Source organism: Rattus norvegicus, chromosome 11, assembly GCF_021556685.1.
Source record: "Rattus norvegicus strain SHRSP/BbbUtx chromosome 11, alternate assembly SHRSP_T2T, whole genome shotgun sequence".
NCBI lineage: Eukaryota > Metazoa > Chordata > Mammalia > Rodentia > Muridae > Rattus > Rattus norvegicus.
In genome coordinates this window covers 54227558-54248347 of record NC_141544.1, presented here as the reverse complement: position 1 = coordinate 54248347, position 20790 = coordinate 54227558, and the positions used below count along the sequence as shown (strand labels likewise).

Genomic DNA, 20790 nt, shown 5'->3' with positions numbered 1-20790 from the left:
ATGTATGGATGTACTATGGGACTAATGGTTTCATTATTATGAAATACATTCTATGCTTGGATCAATCTTCTCTCAGAAATTGAAAATAAAGTATTTGAGCTGTATGGCATGTTGTATATTAAAATAGTACCAGAGAAGACATTTAGCTTGCTAGAAATTTGTTCTCATAAATTGAACGAGACAAACTCCAGTGTTCTGTTTCTCCCCCCTTCCCCTTCCTCTTCTGTCCCTTTCCCCACTGTATTGACAAGTCTTTTATCTGCTTGTAATGTCTGTTGTCTTTAATGATGCACAAAGCTTCAGGAGAAATTAACTGGGTGTGGGTCTAGACTATAGCCTAGCTAATCAAGGTGAGGTCCTTGGATAAATTGAATCACGGTTGCCTGGGTGTTTGTTTAAAAGTCAAAATTCCTGATAGTATGTTGGGGCTGAAACCTTCTTTTGGGCTGATGAATGAAGATGAATCTTGGCCCAAACGAGAAGTCTGCACTGTAAATGCTTCAAAGCATTTCTTAAGTGGGCAGTCTGAGCAGTGACCACACTTCAGCTTCTTATCTCTTTACAACGTTTCTGTGGCAACTGGACAGTTTTATTAATTCTGTTCCAGATGCAGCCACTGAAGCACAAGGATTTTTAAATGAGTGATTCATCTTGTTTACTAAATTATAGTCAAGTTGAGCGTTAAAAATCAGAGCTCCAAGCTTTTCCTTCTCTGTTTTCTCTACTCTATCTTGTCCACAGTGTTTTCTTTATTATAATGGCAAAGCATCCACACTAGAATACTGAAATGCCTTGATTATGAAACCCAAGGATTACGGAGAGGAAGGGTAACTCTCTCCTTGACATCTTTGGGATGGGCCAAAATGATACCTATAAAGGTCTGATGAGTAAATGGCCCTCATAAGTTTATCAACAGATAGCCAGCTGAGAAACAGAGTCCATCAGGGGCAAGGGTTCTTCCTTGTTAACAAGGTTACTGATAAAGTTTTGTAATATTTGAAATTCAAGACCCAGTCATTCTTCTTTTTTTAACTTGCATCTTGGACTCATGGCTATCGGCCTTAAAAAGTTAGTAGTGTAGTGGTAATTCTAGTGATGGCAATGATGGCCATGAACTCTGAAGGAACTCAGCACTTCTTGGAATTATGTTCTAGAATACCTTGAAAAACCAATGAGAGAGTAACGCTCATTTCCTTTATTGTCTTGTCTTTCAGTCAAAAGAAAATGCTATCTAGCAAAATGATTTCCAGCCAGTAATAGAGAAGCCACATTAACACGTTGCTTTGTCACTGTCTGATACCTAGCAGAAGAAGTTGTTTTGCCACTCTATCAGGAGCTGTTTCTCTGTGCGTAAGATATATAGTGTTTTCATTCTTTTAGCATAAAAGTAAAATATGCACTGTGGGAAAAATTTACAAACTCAACAAGACAAAGTGATTAAATAAATATATAGAATTATGTGACCCGTATCTTTCTATCTATATATCCACTGACGATTCTTTGTCTTTCTAAACCTTCCAAAGCTCTCATGGCTACTATCCTTTCCTGCATGGGCTTCCAGGTGACAGACAGAGGAGAGTATGAAAATGAAAGGAAAGAAATTGCAAAAGGAAGTTCTGAAAGAGGGAAAACTGAAATATTTGGAGGATAGTTATTTGATTCTTTGACAAACACTTTAATATTACTACTTAAAACTATTCGAAGACACACATGAAACATGATTCATATATATGTATAGAATTAGTTTTTCCATTTTAATTCATTAAGCTTGTAGAAGGAAAATGTTCTCAGATTTTGGGAATAAGACAGGCATGCGATCAATGACCATGCTCTTGAATCTCCTGAGATCTTGTGAAATGTGTGTATAGTAAATGCCTGCTGGGTCTTAGATACTGCTCTAGGCACTCTAGAGTTTATGAAACAACCATATCTTACGGTGTTGAGCACATCAGTAAATTTCTTTCACTCTCAATTTCTTTTTTTTATTGGATATTTTCTTTATTTGCATTTCAAATGTTATCCCCTTTTCTGGTTTCCCCTCCAGAACCCTCCTATCCCATCCCCTTTCCCTCTGCTTCTATGAGGGTGCTCACTCACTCACTCACTCACTCACGCAGGCTCCCCTCTGCCATCCAGCATCCCCTACACTGGAGCAACAAGCCTTCACAGGACCAAGGGCCTCTCCTCCCAATAAGGCCATCTATCATCTGCCACATATGCAGCTGGAGCCATGGGTACTCTTTGATTGGTTGTTTAGTCCCTGGGAGCTCTTGGGAGGGGGTGGTATCTTGTTGGTTGATATTGTTGTTCTTCCTATGGAGTTGCAAACCCCTTCAGCTCCTTCAGTCCTCTCTCTAACTCCTTCAACGGGGACCTGGTTCTCAGTCCAATATCTGCTATAAGCATCTGCCTCTTTGTCAGGCTCTGACAGTGCCTCTCAGGAAACAACTATATGAGGCTCCTGTCAGCATGCACTTTTGGCATTCGCAATAGTGTCTGGGTTTGGTGACTGTTTGTGGGATGGATATCCAGGTGTAGTAGTCTCTGGATGGCCTTTCCTTCAGTCTCCGCTCCTCCACACTTTGTCTCCATATTTCTTCCTGTGAATACTTTGTTCTCCCTTCTAAGAAGTACTGAAGCATCCACCCTTAGGTCTTCCTTCTTCTTGAGCTTCACTCTCAATTTCTTAGCCCATAAAAGTAAAACACACACACACACACACACACACACACACACACACACAAACACAACAAATTATCAGGATACTGTTTATTCTGCCTGCCTTTTTTCTTTTCTCAGAGCTTTTGTTTCCCAAGTCTGCCCACCCTTCTCCAATTTTTGGGTTTAGACCGATTTACACCAAGTGCCAGTTCTGAATCAAGTACCTTCCTTATTTCTTTCTTTGTCCATTTATATATTCTTCTCAACATGCCAGGTAGAGGCAGCTCTTACAGCATCAATTCTATCATCTTTTCCGTCAAATTTTCAGTGGTTTTGCCTGTAGTTAGACTAAAATTTCCATTCCTTTCCCTGACATTGAATTCCTGTAGGACCCTTCTTGTCACTTCTTCTGTGTATCAGCCATTCTGGCCTGAATCCTAGTTGCAAAATATGCCAAGCTTGTTACCACCTGCAGATTTATATTTTTTCTTCCCTTGCCTTAGAACATTCTGGCTCAGATATTTTCTTGGCTGCCACCTTCCTAATTTTCAGGTCTTGGTTCAATGTCCCTAATTAAAGAAGTATTTTCTGGCCACATCTTCAAAGGTATTTACTGTGATTATTATTATTTTATACTTATAATTGCATAAAATTATTTTTTAAATTTAAAAACTTATATTTATTACAACATACTCAAAACTGAAAGTCCAAGAGACTAATTTGTTTGGAATATCTTTAGGACAGTGTCTGTAACCCAGTTGGCACTAACTACCCATTCATTTTATAAGTTCTCAGGTTGTAATGATTCAAGCACATGATCCTATAATACCTGATTTGTTCCCAAATTCTGAGAAACTCTTCCTTCTACAAGCCTAATGAATTAAAATAGAAAAACAAATTATATACATATATATGAATAATGCTTTCACATAGAGTGAATTCATCCACAAGAAATGACCACTATAATAAAACTAGTTCATATTTCCCCCCTTTTCTTTCTGGTCAGAAGGATTAAATTCAACCCTCATATTAAATGTCACCTATAAAGTACAGTATTATTCCTAGTTCCTATCATAGATCTTTCCTTGATCACCTGAAATTTGATATTCTCTGGCCAACATATCCCATTTCTTCTCCACATAGCCTCTGACAATTGTTCTACTCTCTACTTCTGTGATAGGGACTAATTTCAGTTCTATATACATGTGAGATAAGCTGTATATTTTTTCTGTGTCAGAAGTACTTCACTTTGCATAATATCTTTTAGTCCTTCTGGTTTTTTTTTAATTACTGCAAATGGTAGATCCTCCTTTTAAAAGTTCAGATGAACTGGTGCCCGAACAACCCTGATCCCGGCCCACAGCTCCCTACTCCCAAACCCCGTGGGAGAGAGAGCTGATCGCCCAGAAGTGTGGGGAATCCTGAGACTGCAGGGCAGGAGAGACCACCACTTCTGTCCACCTTTGCACACATCCTTGGCCCAAGAGGAAATTGTATAGTGCCTCTGGGCATGGGAAGATTGGAGCAGTCAAGCTGCAGGAGTCCTGCACCCAAATGCCATGGGAGGGAGAGCTAGACCTTCATAGGGGCAGACACTCCTGGGGAAACCAGAGGAGACTACTCTCTGCCCACATTTCTGACTCTAGAGGAAAACGCCTAGCACCATCTGGGTCTGCTGCACACAGGGACCCAGGAGAAGTAGGAGCAGGACCGTCTGGTTCCCTCCCACATGGATAGCTAAAAGCCAGTGGACAGGAATGACTACATGCCTAAGAGCAGAACACTCTGTTCCCATAACTGGCTGAAAGAAAACAGGAAAACAGGTCTACAGCACTCCTGATACACAGGCCTATAGGAAGGTCAAACCACTGTCAGAAATAGCAGAACAAGGTAACACCAGAGACAAGCTGATGGCAAGAGGCAAGCATAGGAAACCAAGCAACAGAAACCAAGACTACATGGCATCATCAGAGCCCAATTCTCCCATCAAAGCAAACACTGAATATCCAAACACACCAGAAAAGCAAGATCTAGATTTAAAATCACATTTGATCATGATGATGGGGGACTTTAAGAAAGACATAAAGAACTCCCTTAGAGAAATGCAGGAAAACATAAGTAAACATGTAGAAGCCATTAGAGAGGAAACACAAAAATCCCTGAAAGAATTCCAGGAAAACACAATCAAACAGGTGAAGGAATTGAAAATGGAAATAGAAACAATAAAGAAAGCACAAAAGGAGACAACTATGGATATAGAAAACCAAAGGAAGAGACAAGGAATCACAGGCACAAGCATCACCAACAGAATACAAGAGATAGAATAGAGAATCTCAGGAGCAGAAGATTCCATAGACATCATCGACACAACTGTCAAAGATAATGTAAAACTGAGAAAGCTACTGGCCCAAAGCATACAGGAAATCCAGGACACAATGAGAAGATGAAACTTAAGGATAATAGGTATAGAAGAGAGTGAAGATTCCCAACTCAAAGGACCAGTAAATATCTTCAACAAAATCTTAGAAGAAAACTTCCCTAACCTAAAGAAAGAGATGCCCATAAGCATACAAGAAGCCTTCAGAACTCCAAATAGATTGGACCAGAAAAGAAACTTCTCCCATCACATAATAGTCAAAAGACCAAATGCACAAAACAAAGAAAGAATATTAAAAACAGTAAGGGAAAAAGGTCAAGTAATATATAAAGGCAGACCTATCAGAATTACACCAGACTTCTCACCAGAGACTATAAAGGCCAGAAGATCCTGGAGAGATGTCATACAGACCTTAAGAGAACACAAATGCCAGCCCAGAGTACTGTATCCAGAAAAACTCTCAATTAACATAGATGGAGAAACCAAGATATTCCATGACAAAACCAAATTTACACAATATCTTTCTATAAATCCAGTCCTACAAAGGATAATAAATGGTAAGGCCCAACATAAGGAGGCAAGCCACAACCTAGAAGAAGCAAGAAACTAATTGTGTTGCAACAAAACAAAGAGAAGACGAGCACACAAACATAATCTCACCTCCAAATATGAAGATAACAGGAAGCAACAATCACTATTCCTTAATATCTCTCAACATCAATGGAATCAATTCCCCAATAAAAATACACAGATGAACAAACTGGATACGTAATGAGGAGCCAGCATTTTGCTGCCTACAGGAAACCTAAACCACACAAAGACCGAACAAAGAAAGAGAACTTCAGACCGATTTCCCTTATGAATATCAATGCAAAAAATAATAAAATTCTTGCAAAATGAATCTAAGAACACATCAAAACAATCATCCATCATGATCAAGTAGGCTTCATCCCAGTCATGCAGGGATGGTTTAATATACAGAAAACCATCAACATAATCCACTCTATAAAGAAACTGAAAGATAAAAACCACATGATATTTTCATTAGATGCTGAGAAAGCATTTGACAAAATTCAACACCCTTTCATGATAAAAGTCCTGGAAAGAACGGGAATTCAAGGCCCATACCTAAATATAGTAAAAGCCATATACAGCAAACCAGTAGCTAACATTAAACTAAATGGAGAGAAACTTGAAGCAATCCTACTAAAATCAGGGACTAGACAAGGCTGCCCACTCTCTCCCTACTTATTCAATATAGTTCTCGAAGTCCTAGCCAGAGCAATCAGACAACAAAAGGAGATCAAAGGGATACAGATTGGAAAGGAAGAAGTCAAAATCACTATTTGCAGATAATATGATTGTATATTTAAGTGATCCCAAAAGTTCCACCAGAGAACTACTAAAGCTGATAAACACCTTCAACAAAGTGGCTGGGTATAAAATAAACTCAAATAAATCAGTAGCCTTCCTCTACACAAAAGAGAAACAAGCCGAGAAAGAAATTTGGGAAAAAACACCCTTCATAATCATCCCAAATAATATAAAATACCTTGGTGTGACTTTAACCAAGCAAGTGAAAGTTCTGTATGGTAACAACTTCAAGCCTCTGAAGAAAGAAATTGAAGATTTCAGAAGATGGAAAGAGCTCCCATGCTCATGGATTGGCAGGATTAATTATAGTAAAAATGGTCATTTTACCAAAAGCGATCTACAGATTCAATGTAATCCCCATCAAAATTCCAATCCAATTCTTCATAGAGTTAGACAGAACATTTTGCAAATTTATTTAGAATAACAAAAAACCCAGGATAGCTAAAACTATCTTCAACAATAAAGGGACTTCCAGGGGGATCACTATCCCTGAACTCAAGCAGTATTGCAGAGCAATAGTGATAAAATACTGCATGGTATTGGCGTAGAGACAGGCAGGTAGACCAGTAGGATAGAATTGAAGACCCAGAAATGAACCCACACACCTATGGTCACTTGAGTTTTGACAAAGGAGACAAAACCGTCCAAAGGAAAAAAGATATCATTTTATTTTCAGCAAGTGGTGCTGGTTCAACTGGAGGTCAGCATGTAGAAGAATGCAGATCGATCCATGCTTATCACCCTGTACAAAGCTTAAGTCCAAGTGGATCAAGGACCTCCACATCAAACCAGATACACTTAAACTAATAGAAGAAACAGTAGGGAAGCATCTCGAACACATGGTCACTGGAGAAAATTTCTTGAACAAAACACCAATGGGTTATGCTCTAACATCAAGAATCAACAAATGGGATCTCATAAAACTACAAAGCTTCTGTAAGGCAAAGGACACTGTCCTTAGGAAAAATGGCAACCAACAGATTGGGAAAAGATCTTTACCAATCCTACAACTGATAGAGGGCTTATATCCAAAATATACAAAGAACTCAAGAAGTTAGACCACAGGGAAACAAATAACCCTATTAAAAATGGGGTTCAGAGCTAAACAAAGAATTCACAGCTGAGGAATGCCGAATGGCTGTGAAGCACCTAAAGAAATGTTCAACATCTTTAGTCATAAGGGAAATGCAAATCAAAACAACCCTGAGATTTCACCTCACACCAGTGAGAATGGCTAAGATCAAAAACTCAGGTGACAGCAGATGCTGGCGAGGATGCGGAGAAAGAGGAACACTCCTCCATTGTTGGTGGGATTGCAGACTGGTAAAACCATTCTGGAAATCAGTCTGGAGGTTCCTCAGAAAATTGGACATTGAACTGCCTGAGGATCCAGCTATACCTCTCTTGGGCATATACCCAAAAGATGCCCCAACATATAAAAAAGACACGTGCTCCACTATGTTCATTGCAGCCTTATTTATAATAGCCAGAAGCTGGAAAGAACCCAGATGCCCTTCAACAGAGGAATGGATACAGAAAATGTGGTACATCTACACAATGGAATATTACTCAGCTATCAAAAACAATGACTTTATGAAAATCATAGGCAAATGGATGGAACTGGAAAATATCATCCTGAGTGAGGTAACCTAATCACAGAAAAACATACATGGTATGCACTCATTGATAAGTGGATATTAGCCCAAGTGCTTGAATTACCCTAGATGCACAGAACACATGAAAGTCAAGAAGGATGACCAAAATGTGGATGTTTCACTCCGTCTTTAAAAGAGGAACAAGAATACCTTTGGCAGACGGTAGGGAGGCAAAGTTTAGAACAGAGACTGAAGGAACACCCATTCAGAGCCTGCCCCACATGTGATCCATACATATACCGCAACCAAACTAGATAAGATGGATGAAGCAAGAAGTGCGGGCTGACAGAACCCGGATGTAGATTTCTCCTGAGAGACACATCCAGAATATGGCAAATACATAGGCGAATGCCAGCAGCAAACCACTGAACTGAGAATGGGACACCCGTTGAAGGAATCAGAGAAAGGACTGAAAGAGCTGAAAGGGCTCGAGACCCCATATGAACAACAATGACAACCAACCAGAGCTTCCAGGGACTAAGCCACTACCTAAAGACTATACATGGACTGACCCTGGGCTCCAACCTCATAGGTAGCAATGAATAGCCTAGTAAGAGCACCAGTGGAAGGGGAAGCCCTTGTTCCTGCCAAGACTGAACCCCCAGTGAACCTTATTGTTGGGGTGAGGGTGGTAATGGGGGGAGGATGGGGAGGGGAACACGCATAAGAAGGGGAGGGGGAGGCGTTAGGGGGATGTTGCCTAGGAAACTGGGAAAGGGAATAACAATAGAAATGTAAATAAGAAATACCCAAGTTAATAAAGATGAAGAAAAAATTTCAGATAACATCCTTCATGGTTAGCATCAGGGTTAAAAGTACTGCATGTTTAGAATTGAACCCTGATAACATATTCACATAATATATACCAAAAATAATTAAATAAATATTTAAATTCTGTGATCTGTACCAATTTATATCTATGTGCATGCATTATAGACATTATGCAGAATGAAGTCTCATATATACATATATTCGTGTGTGTGTGTGTGATGGTGTGATGTCAGGGCCCAGCATCAGTTATACACACTGAATGTAATATTCATAGTATTACTATGTATATGAAGTAACAAATAGAAGCCATGATTGTATGAAGGGAGCATGGGGATTCCCTCATAAGTGTTAGAGTAAGGAAAGGAAAGGGAGGAAATGATGTAATTTTTGACTTTAAAAAAATATTGAAAAGAGGCACTGGCTACCTTTCCCTTAAAATGTACATTGTGTGATTTTGCATTCTATCTGTCTTAGATTATCTATGTTGTGCTCAAAGTATTTTGGTATAATTTTCCAGAGATTTTAAAAATTAGTATCTTCTTCTTTGCTGTGAATATCCTAATTCATTGTTATTAATGCTTCATTAGTGGTTCCATTGGCTTCTTTATATTGCAGACTTTTCATTCATTACACTTTTTTAAGGATTGTTCCAGGCATGCCCCGTAGTGGGTGGTAGTTAACAATAACAACCAAGAAATAAGGGTGGTTCTGCTGAGGTTAACATGCTAATAGTTTCTGTATTTCCCACCAGTTTCTTCATGGCTTTGTCACTCACAATAATTAAGTATTCACTATAGTAAACCAGTATGCATAGTGGACAGATTTTAAAAGTTGTCAAGAAGAGGGGTTAGAGAGATGCTTTTGTAAAGAGAGGAATTTGGAGCTGTATTCTCTGACTCTCTAACAAACAAACAAATGATAAAAGTAGAAAGTCAAGAATAAATAAATCTCATATTTTCACAAATCTGAATTGCCATAATCCCTTACAAGAAAGACAAAAGTAAAAGGAACCAACTAACTAATTATGCATATGTTGAATAGAAAGATGGGCTCTTAACAGAGTCTTCTTGTAAAGAATGTCTTCTAGTTTTGAGGTCTTAGAGTATTTTTCTTTAAGACAGACATTGAGTAGATTCCACATAGAATGTTTTCTTATATTGTTTGCTCTTCATAAATCAAAGAATGAAATAAGTTTCCTAGCACTGTTTCCCTTCTTAAGATTATACCTGCCCTAGATTCTCCTACCTAAACTGATTTAGATTGTTCTAATCTGAATAATCTGAATCTAGCTTTATAGTCTACATCATTTTCTTCCCTCTGAATGATTATAGTTATATTGTTTTATTCCTTTTCTACAAAGATCTCTGGAGCTAATAACCTATTGTTTCCTAATTCTCAGAGTTAAGCGATCCTTAAGAAATGACTATTTTCTTGTATACTGTTTATTTATTTTCCTAGGGGTTGACTCTGGGACTCTGCACAGTCTATACAAATGCTTTACCATTGACTTGTACCCACCTGGGGATGACTCTTTTGATGATCATTTCTTTAGAAATTTCATTGGCCTCTGATTCTATCTTGCTTAAGATTTGTCACTAATGAGTACCCCAAGTGCTGTATTCTCAAAGGTTGTACCCCTTTCCGCTGACTCTCAAGAGAGTCACCATTAAAGTTTTGCTTCTCTCAGCTTAGATCTAACCTAGTGCATACAGTGCTCACAACAGGCGATGACTCTACCTCTGCACTTAGATCGAGTTCTTTGTGGCTGCTATAGAACTTTGTTGTCCTTTTACTTACATTGCAAACTTTTTTCCTCGGTATTTTGATGCAATGCATGGAACCAATTGGTTTCTAGAGATATAGTTTTTAAAAATAGTTTCTTTTACTTTTGATATTATAATATAATTACATCAATTTCCCCATCTCTTCCTTCCCTCCAAACCCTTTCATATACTTCATGTATTAGTCAGGGTTCTCTAGAGTCACAGAACTCATGGAGTGAATCCATCCATCCATCCATCCATCCATCCATCCATCCATCCATCCATCCATCTATCTATCTATCTATCTATCTATCTATCTATCTATCTTCCATATAAGTTACATACACACATAGAGACATATAGACACAGACACAGACACACACAGAGAGAGAGAGAGAGAGAGAGAGAGAGAGAGAATTTATTGGATTGCTTTACAGGCTGTAATCCAGCTAATCCAACAATAGCAAGTCCAAGAATATAGTATTTGTTTAGTTCACAAAGCTGGTTACCTCAGTTGGTCTTGTTCCCATGCCTGTGAAGGAATGGATATGCTAGCAAAGTCAAAGGAAAGCAGGCAAAGAATGAACCCTTGCTTCATCCATTGTATAGGCTTCCAGCAGAAGTTGTTATCTTCCTCTCTCAAAATCCAGATCAAAAGCCTGCATCTTCCAACCTCATGATCCAGATCAAAGACATGTTGTCTTCCTTCCTCAAAATCTAGAGCACATGTGTACCCCTATTTCTGCATCTTAATTCATTCCAAATAGTCACGTTGACAACCAACAATAGTCATTATACATTCCTAGCTCTCTTTCAAACTAATAGCCTCTTTTTAAAATTAACTATTGTTACATGCATATATGTATGTACACATGTGTTACTAAATATAACCTTCTCAGTCTGTACATGTTACTTATATATGTTTTCAAGATGACCATTTGTACTGGATAGCCACTTGATGTACTCTTCCCTGGGGAAGGCTATTTCTCTTGCTCTCAGCTTTACTCAGTTATCTGTAGCTTCATAAGTTCTGTAGAGTTCAGGCATCACGGTTCTCTCCCATTCATTTTAGCGTGTCTATTGTTGTTAAGCTCATGTCTAGGCAGTAATATTGGTGAAACTTTTTGAGTCTTAGAAGATGCATATATATATATGATACATATATTATATATATTTAAATTAACTTATGTCATTAGAATTTCTATTACCAAAATAGTACATTGCAAAAAAATCAACAAGAACTCAGATTTCCTTTTCATACATTTGCCTATTAAATTCTCCCTCTCTCTCTTTCTCTTTCTCTTGTGCTCTTGCTCTCTCTCTCTCTCTCTCTCAGTTCTACAATACTTTGTTTCCTTTTAATTTAGAAAACCTCAATCGACAAATGTGATTTTTTTTCTACTCAGTTAATTATAATGTCCTGGGTGTTAATTTCTTTTGATGGACAGCTATTGTAGGCTCAGTTGAGTAAGAACAGTTTTTGTGAGCGTGTTAAGCATCATTTTATTATTATTTTTCTGAACTGTAAGTGGCTGCCTTGAAGGTGGACCTGATTCATCTAGGCTGGATTTTGTTGCTTTTCATTTTCAAATATGTATATTGTCATCACCTGCTTTATTGAACAAGAAGTTATTTGAATCTCTATCAATAGTTTTCTGATAATATTGTTATTGTTACCTTTCCTTTTACTTCTATTGCTGCATTTGGCCCAAAAGAGACAGCCCTTCCTTCACATGAAATTTCTGTGGATGCTGTCCAAGAACCTGTTCTATTTTTTTCCTGCATGTAGCTTTGTGAAGGCTACCAGTTATTATTGCCGTTTTCTATCTTAGTACCTGCATCAACGCTTTCCTATCCACTACATCTTTAGCTTAACAAATCTCTCAAACATGAAATAAAAACTATTCTTTCACCTAGTGTCAGTCCCTACATCACATTCTAATGAACAGAAAGTGTCTTGGTAGGATGTCAAAGAGCAGCTTCCTTTCCTCAATTTTAGAAGTAAAAGAACATTTATTCAGTAGAAAATTTTATTTTTCTTTCCTCCCAAGACACATTGTAGAATAAATTTTTAATGTAAACAAACCAGTGAGTAAACACTCTGAGTATGTTTTACTATAAGTTTTAGCAAAGCTCCAGGAAAAAAATAATGTCAGTTGCTAAGTTTAGCTTAAAGGGCCATTTTTTGTTGTTTGTTTGTTTGAGTGAGAGTATTTCTATATAGCCTAGGCTACCCCCAAGGTTACAATATTCTTTCCTCAATCTCCTGAATTCTGGAATTATAGGCTTATGTCAACATACTCAGCTAACAGAATATTGTAAATTTATCCTTATGTTGAGCACATTTATTTTTGAAAAGGGTAATCCCAAGATTTAAAAATTAATATAAAAGTCAAGACAATTGGCAAACACTTGAATTGGGTGTGGAGTTGAGCTCTCAATTAATGTCAGTCTGTTAATGTCCACAGGCTCCTTCCAGTCTTTTGCATTATTAGCGGTAATAACCGATATGTGGGTATAGGCCATATATTCTTAGAGGTAATAACCGATATGTGGGTATAGGCCATATATTCTTAGATTGGTAGACTTAACATTTCTCATATTGCTTTTCTTACAGAATATGGAAAGAGAGCACATGAAGTCAAATTTACCAAAACTAAGATGTTAACAGAAATCTAAGTATCCAGACCATGTGATCAGTTACTATACTCCGTATTCTAATAAGGAAAGTACTGATATGCTATTACTGTTGTTGAAGAAAAACAAACAAAATTGTTCCTCAGGTAACATGAAAAGTAGTAATCAAAACCACAGAATTTTTCAGGCATCAGATGATGGTTCCTGCACTTTGCTTTAATCTTTAAAATACAACGGAAATCATTATCATAATTAAAAATAACACTACCATTATATTTGAAATAAGAATTATCTCTCATACCATGTGAGTGTGAGCCGAAATATATGTTTTAATGTTCTTTTTAAGGTAAATAGGACCTTATTTCCATAATTGAAAGCAAAGAGGCTTAGCATTTTCAATATATGTATAAGAAGTGGTTGCCTAGCAATATTTAAATGAGCTAGAATACCTTTTTTTGGACTGCTTATAAAGCAGTTGTCCATGTGAATATGTGTCAGATTTTGAAATGGAAGAGATTTTTCAGTACCTAAATTTTAGCCAGATAGGAAACTGTTTATCGAATGAGTAAAATAAAACAAAACAAAAATCCAAACACCCAAAGAGGCAATGGCTTCTATATAGATTAGCTTATTTAGTCACTACTCTTCTGAGACTCTGGTATGTTTATCCCAGAATGGGCACAGAAAAGCAAAGCTTTTCTTCTTGTCAAGACACTATTTTTGTGGCATTTACTTTTCTTCTATCTTAGTCCTACATTGTATATTTCTTGGTGTCACTGTCATTACCAGGTCCCAAGGTCCCTTAGCACAGGCTTGATGTATTTCAGTTCAGGGTTTAAGTGCTTTACTAGAATCCTCTGCTATTACTGCAGTTCCTTTTAAAGTGCGTTGTCCACCCCTGTGGAGATGTGAGTTCTATTACACGCTGCAGTTGGTTATTCTTGGTTCTGTCTCCATACACCTATGAATCTGTTCTCACTTACAGTCTTTGTTAGTATAGATAGCGTATTGGAGGGGACTGCAACCACTGAGTCACCTTTTCTTCTTGATTTTAGTTCTGAAGAATCACAATAAAACATTCTCGGAATGTAAATATGATTTCATTGTTTCAAACAATACAAGACAGTCTATACCTTCTAGGTATGTAACATACCCTAGAGCCCGTTTCTCTCTTCCTTGGATGCAGGAAGTCCTTGCAAGCTTTGGCCACTAAGCCTGGTTGTTTGGAAGTATGCAACATGGACTTGTCTATAATTCAGTGTTTCTCTTAAATTTTTGGTTGTGAGCATAGCCTTTAGCGGCTGAGCCATCTCTCCAGCACTAATTCAGTGTTTCTCAATGGCAATATAAAGGAGGTCCTGGCTGATTAAGACTCCATCCATCCTGGGTGGCTTTCAAAATCCCACACAGTGATTCTGGAACTTATGTGATCTGCTGCCTATCTGTAAACCTTGAAGCTCCTTCTTATGCTATGTGTGAATGCCTTGTATTGCTGGACTCAAGAGAATTAGATAGTCAGTGCACAGTAGACTTGTACATTAGTTCAGGATTTATTGGATATAAGTAATATGTGTTCTTTCATTTTTGGAGCCCGAGATGGTATAACAAGCTTTGCTATTTTCTACAGAGTGGGAGTATTTTCTCATGAGAAGTAATCTGAACCCAGTCCACAATTGACCCATTAAGGAACAGCATACCAATGTGATAGCTCCATAATTAATGGTGCTGGGTATAGATTAAAAGGATAGACTTTAGACCTACCTAAATCATGACCAATGAATACTCAAATGTAGGAGCAAACATGAGAATTTCTAGTTATAGTTAATTGTAAACCTCATCCCTTAACCTACTTTATCGAATTTTATAATGTAGAAATACTGTCATATATTATATGAATTATATGGATTTTAAATATGTATCTAGAGGATTAATTTATTTCTAATAGGGTGACTTCTTTGCTCACATTTCCTTCTAGTCTGGCCATGCTGAATCACATACCTGTTCTTCTTATGGCTGCCTGTGTTCAGTGACACGGAAGCACTGGGTCCCCTGGGCCTATGCTGTATTAGTGAGTTCTCTCTGCTTTTTATTGTAATATGGGTCTTGTTTTAAATAAACAAAGATGCTTTTATGAAAAGTGCTCATTTATTTGGCTTTCATTTTCATTAGGAAAGACTAGATTTAGTGTAGAGTACAGGTAGAAAGAAAATTAAATCAAAACTAAACACATTTTTACCCAATGTTTCCCTGTTTTTAAATATTTCACAAACCTGTTTTTGCTCCAACCCCATTCTTATGGACATGAAAAAACTATTACAAATAATGAGACAATAGAAACTACACTTATGCAAAAAGAAAATAAAAATGATTTATAGTAAAGTTGTCTTCCAAGAATGTTATACACTGATTAACTTTCAAGAGCAGAATCAAACTTTCTTTAATGACTGAAGGGAGCTTGATTTTAAATGTTATATTTGTATGGTTTAGTAAAAAGCACTTGTCATTAAAGTTACCATTTTTTACCTAATTTTAATGAATTTATTTCAATGAATTGTGGTATAGCTTCAGAAAGCAATAACATTTTCTCTAGCTATACCATCCCTTTTAACTGAACAATAAAAATGATTTTGGGGCTAAGTACATGCCCGTAAAGTACAAAAGTTTTTTGTAAGTTTCAACACAAGGAGAATGTTTGCTGTCATTATCTGAATGAATCTCAGGAAGAGTAGCTATGATTTTCTTTTTGATGACTTTACTTGTGACCTAATACTGGTATCTAGGGCATCTTTAATGGGGAGTCTATGTCATGATTAATAGTGTCCCCCAACAACTAGCTGTTAGGTCTACTTATAATAATGCCTTCCTTAATTCCTCATTTTCTCTATAATTTATGCCTAATTAATTATTGAACCTTGAACATTATATGGTCATAATGATTTCAATCCTTTTGTCTCTTCTCTATCCTAGCTGACATTTCTCTAGTTGAGCCTGTATGAGCTTTTGTGTCTGCAGCAATAGTCCCTGCTGGACATTTTATTACTAATTCCTCTTTTCCTTAGTCTTCCCTTCATTTACTTGTTTCTGTTAGCAACATCTTCTATGACACAAATGTACTTTTTTGCTTTTGTATTTATGCCAATGTAGATAAATTTTAATCAAGTAATATGGCTACTCTGGATTTCATAAGATCTGACTGGAATATAAACATGCCTTTAGCACCCACCTAAGCAATGATGTCTAATTGGGGGCTAGACAAAGCAGAGAATTCCAGAAATCTTTGACAGGATATGATGTGCTGATTTTTGTAGAACAGCACAGGAAAAGGAGCCTATTTAAGAGCAGTGCAGGAAGAGAGAGGACATCAGTTCTGTTCAGTCAGTTGAGTTCAGTGCAGTGGAGTTGGGTCAGTCAGCCGAGAGTCATTACAGTGAGTTCCTCCATGAGTTCATGGAGTTCAGTGAAGGTAAGCAGAACAGTTGAAGGCAGGGCATAAGAAGGAACCAGAAGATTAGAACAAATTGACTGAGTTAGTTTGAGGCCAAGCAGAACAATTCAGTGAGAAACTGAGAGAAGACAGTTTGAATCTTGGAGAAGAGTTTGAGCCAGAAGAGTTGAGTTGAACCAGCCAGCCAGAGTTCAGAATGAAGTAGCAAGGGTGAGTTTATTCAGCAGCAAGTCTTAGAGGCGGAGAGCATTCTAGTCCTAGCTTAGAGTGTACAGAGGCTAGAAGCTTCCAGGTTAGCAGACAAAGGCAGTAAACCTTTGAGGGGAATAAAAGATTCATTTACATCTCAATCAGCAGCTGTTTCTTAATTGCTATCGACAAACTTTCACATTTCTTGGAGTGCCATTCAAGAACCTTGAAAATAATTGCTCATGAACTTGGCCTTATCCGTTCTTTTGGACTCAGTTTCAAATTGTCTACATTTCTGCCCACCTGTGTGTTCATATATCTATATTTCCATGTTTTTTCTCTTTTCTTTCTTCACAGGGAATGTCTTCCATCCAAAAGTTTCTCTAATTTTTTTATATGACATGATACAATCTTTGCCCTTTCAAATAAGATCTTGTGTAGGCTACTTATCCTTGTTATCACAATATTTCTTGTTCAGACTTCTATAACAACAGTGAATGTATCAGTGTTGGGAAGCACAAGACTGCCTGATCTTAAAACGAGGAAGTCTTTGAAAGAAATGGCTATGCTATTTTGGGATTGAATGTCCATGTCCATTATAAGGGTAACTAGTCAATTAATGGCATTTTTCTTTCCTCTTTCCCTCCCTCAGCCTCCTCTTTTTCTTTCTCTTTCTTTCCTTGCTCCCCATCTTTCTTTTAATTATTTTATTTTATTTTTTATTTATTCTCTTTACATCTCACTCACTGCCCCTGTCTCCACCCATTCCCATTACCCCCTTTCACAATCCTTCCCCTCCCCAATCCCTTTTCCTTTGATTGAAGGAGAGACCCCTGGATATCTCCCCACCATGGCACATCAAGTCTCTGTGAGGCTAGGCACATCTTCTCCCACTGAGGCAAGACAAGGGAGCCCAGCTAGAAGACCATATCCCACATACAGGCAACAGTTTTTGGATTAGCCCCCATTCTAGTTGTTTGGGGCCCACATGAAGACCAAGCTGAAAATCTACTACACATGTTCAGGGATTCTCTCTCTCTCTCTCTCTCTCTCTCTCTCTCTCTCTCTCTCTCTCTCTCTCTCTCTCTTTCCTTGTAACATTGTTGCTGTGTACCCTGCCTGATACCTTACTCATTATACTCATATAGACCAGATTGACTTCAAACATCTAGATCCTTCTGTCTATGCCTCCTGGGAGCTAAGGTTAAAGGCATGTCCACTACCACTAGCCTTGTTCATACCTCAAAATTCTTTGAGTAATAAGGTAATTTGCAAAAACACCTTATTATATTATTTTGGATTCAGTGATAACTTTTGAATTCAGAAACATTTCTTAAGGCAATCTATGGCTTGATAGTTGTCACTGGATTCCAATATCCATTCTTTTAATTTTATGTTTAATTCTAAAATATGATCTAGACCTAAAGCAGTGCTTTTTAACCTTCCTAATGCTATGACCATTTTATATAATTACTCATGTTGTAGTAATCCCCAACGATAAAATTATCTTCTTGGCTACTTCATAACTATAATTTGCTTTTATTATAAAGTATAATGTAAACATCTGTTTCTTGATGATTGTAGGCAGCACCCGTGAAAGGGTCATTCAACCCCTATGGAGTAATGACAGCCAGGCTAAGAACCACTGATTCTCTTATTCTTGTTCTCTTCTTACCTTGCCCTCTTCCCCCTCTCCCCATTCGCCTCCCACCCTCCATGTGCTCATGGCAGGTCTCTACTCCTCTCTTCTCTCTTTCTGTCTCTCTGCCTTTCTCTGTCTCTGCTACCTCCTCAACTCCCCACCCCATGCCCTAAATAAACTCTAGTTTATATTATTAAAAAAAGAACCACTGATTTAAAGCAACTCTGTTTTAAATTTCTCAACTCTGCTGTGTGACAGAATATACTCAGAGTCTTAATGTTAAAGCTGTTCAAATTTAACATGCACATACATCCAACTTCGGGTTATCCACTAGTTTTATGAAGATATTATTCTGGCTATGAGCTTCTTATTTTAAAAACCAATTAAATTGTTTATAAGACAAAGAAAGAAAAAGGTATTAGAAAAGTGAAAATAATTATGCTATTTTCCATATAGAATATGGATTTTGAGACATTAATTTTTCACTACAATGACTAATGTATTTTCAGGTTCTATCGATTTTTATTTTCATAAAGTTTTTGGTTAAATTAAAAGATCAATGACTAGCTCTACCTTATATATCAGACTTAGAGATTAATTCATTTTCCACAGAACCCTATCTTATATTGAAATTGTGAAAATGTTGACAAATTATCATAGGAGATTCCAATAAAGAAAAATACTAAGAAGGACATAAACTATTTTATTGATAGTGCCTAATTTCCATCTACCTTAAGGCTTATTGAATGCAGTGAAACTTCAAAATATTTAATAGAAAATAAAATAAAGAGGAATTAATTAATGGGATGCCATTTAAAATTTATTAGTATGGTTAAAAGGGGGAAAAGAATAAATGTGTTTAGAATACTTTGACTTGCTTTTTCCTTGAAGCTCAAAATGAATCACTGATCAGAATTTTAATAAACAAATAATGACAGACACAAATAAAACTTAACAGGTTTATTATACGTCAGTAGAGATGTTAAAACCCAATTCTTCAAAACAACATCCAAAGAGGTGAATACAATGAATTGACTTGGAGAATTCAGAAACGTTTAAGATATTCAGCGTGAATTTGACATCATGTAATTTAAGATGATAGTTTGGTTTTAAAGCTTTCGCCTTTTATTCCTGCTTCGTTTCCCCCTGAGTACTATTTGGAAAACGCGTTAGAGAGTTAGAGAGTCTTAATATGTCTCCAAAGAAACTTACGTCATTCATTTCTAAGCGTGTATCGATCACCCGATAACACCTAAAAAGGAGATATTTCTGAATCACTGGCTTCTTATTGTCCTTGAAGTATTAGAGACAACGTTGCTGACCTAAAAAGGAATGTATTTAAAGAAGAATATGTATTGAAAGCTAAAGTACCTCAGGTAAGGGCAGTTTAATCTGTAGAAAGTCATGCCATGCCATGAGGACCACAGAGTTCCAGCACGTCAGAAGCCCAAAGACGGAAATTTTAGAAGTGTGAGGATTTTTTTTTTCTATTTCTTTTTTAAAAAACAACAGGAGCAACAATGAAAAACTAAAAGTAAAGACGGTGACGGATCAGGGCACTAAAAAACTTACAGTTGTTGTATAAGCTGCTTCTGGGTCGTCTTCCAGCACTCGGGAGAGGCCGAAATCAGAGACTTTGCATACCAAGTTGCTGTTCACCAAGATGTTCCTAGCTGCTAGGTCTCGATGAACGTATCCCATGTCGGAAAGATACTTCATGCCTGATGCAATGCCCCGAAGCATGCCGACCAACTGGATGACGGTGAAGTGGCCATCGTGCTTCTGTGAGAGAACCACACCTGTGAGTTGGCTAATCTTAATAGAGCGTGCATGCACATATGCAGTAAATGGAACCACAAAGGAATTGTACAGGATCTATTGGAGACATGCATCAATTCTGCTGACTATGGCTGGTCTTCATAACAAAGTACAAGATATTGTTTGACATTTAAAGGAGGAATAAAAGCTAACTAGAGGTTAGTTAAACAAGGACAGAGGACAGCAAGACAAGTCAGCCTCAAAAGAAAACTATGCCAAGGTTTCATGGTGTTTTTTTTTTTTTGTCTAAACAAAAACAGACTGAAGTAAAATGATGTGAAAGCAAAGACTGAAGAGAATACACAATGGGCATTCTGTGTGTATAATCCTCCCTGGGGGCTGCACAAATAGGCACGAGGACAACAAAGCCTGCGATTGGGAGAAATTCATGTGGTAACTAAAAATGCTATGAAAAATGGCCCAGGCTAGGTCATAAAAAACAAACCAAAAAAAAAAAA

At 37.4% G+C, this 20790-nt stretch overlaps 1 protein-coding gene across 1 annotated transcript in view; it reads right to left on the bottom strand.

Moving 5' to 3' along the window:
• Window positions 1-20790, bottom strand: part of Epha6 (Eph receptor A6) — a 962116-nt gene that overhangs the window by 139082 nt on the left and 802244 nt on the right. The window contains 1 exon segment of the mRNA NM_001419529.1: window positions 20087-20296. Within this exon segment, the coding sequence (NP_001406458.1) occupies window positions 20087-20296 (210 nt within the window).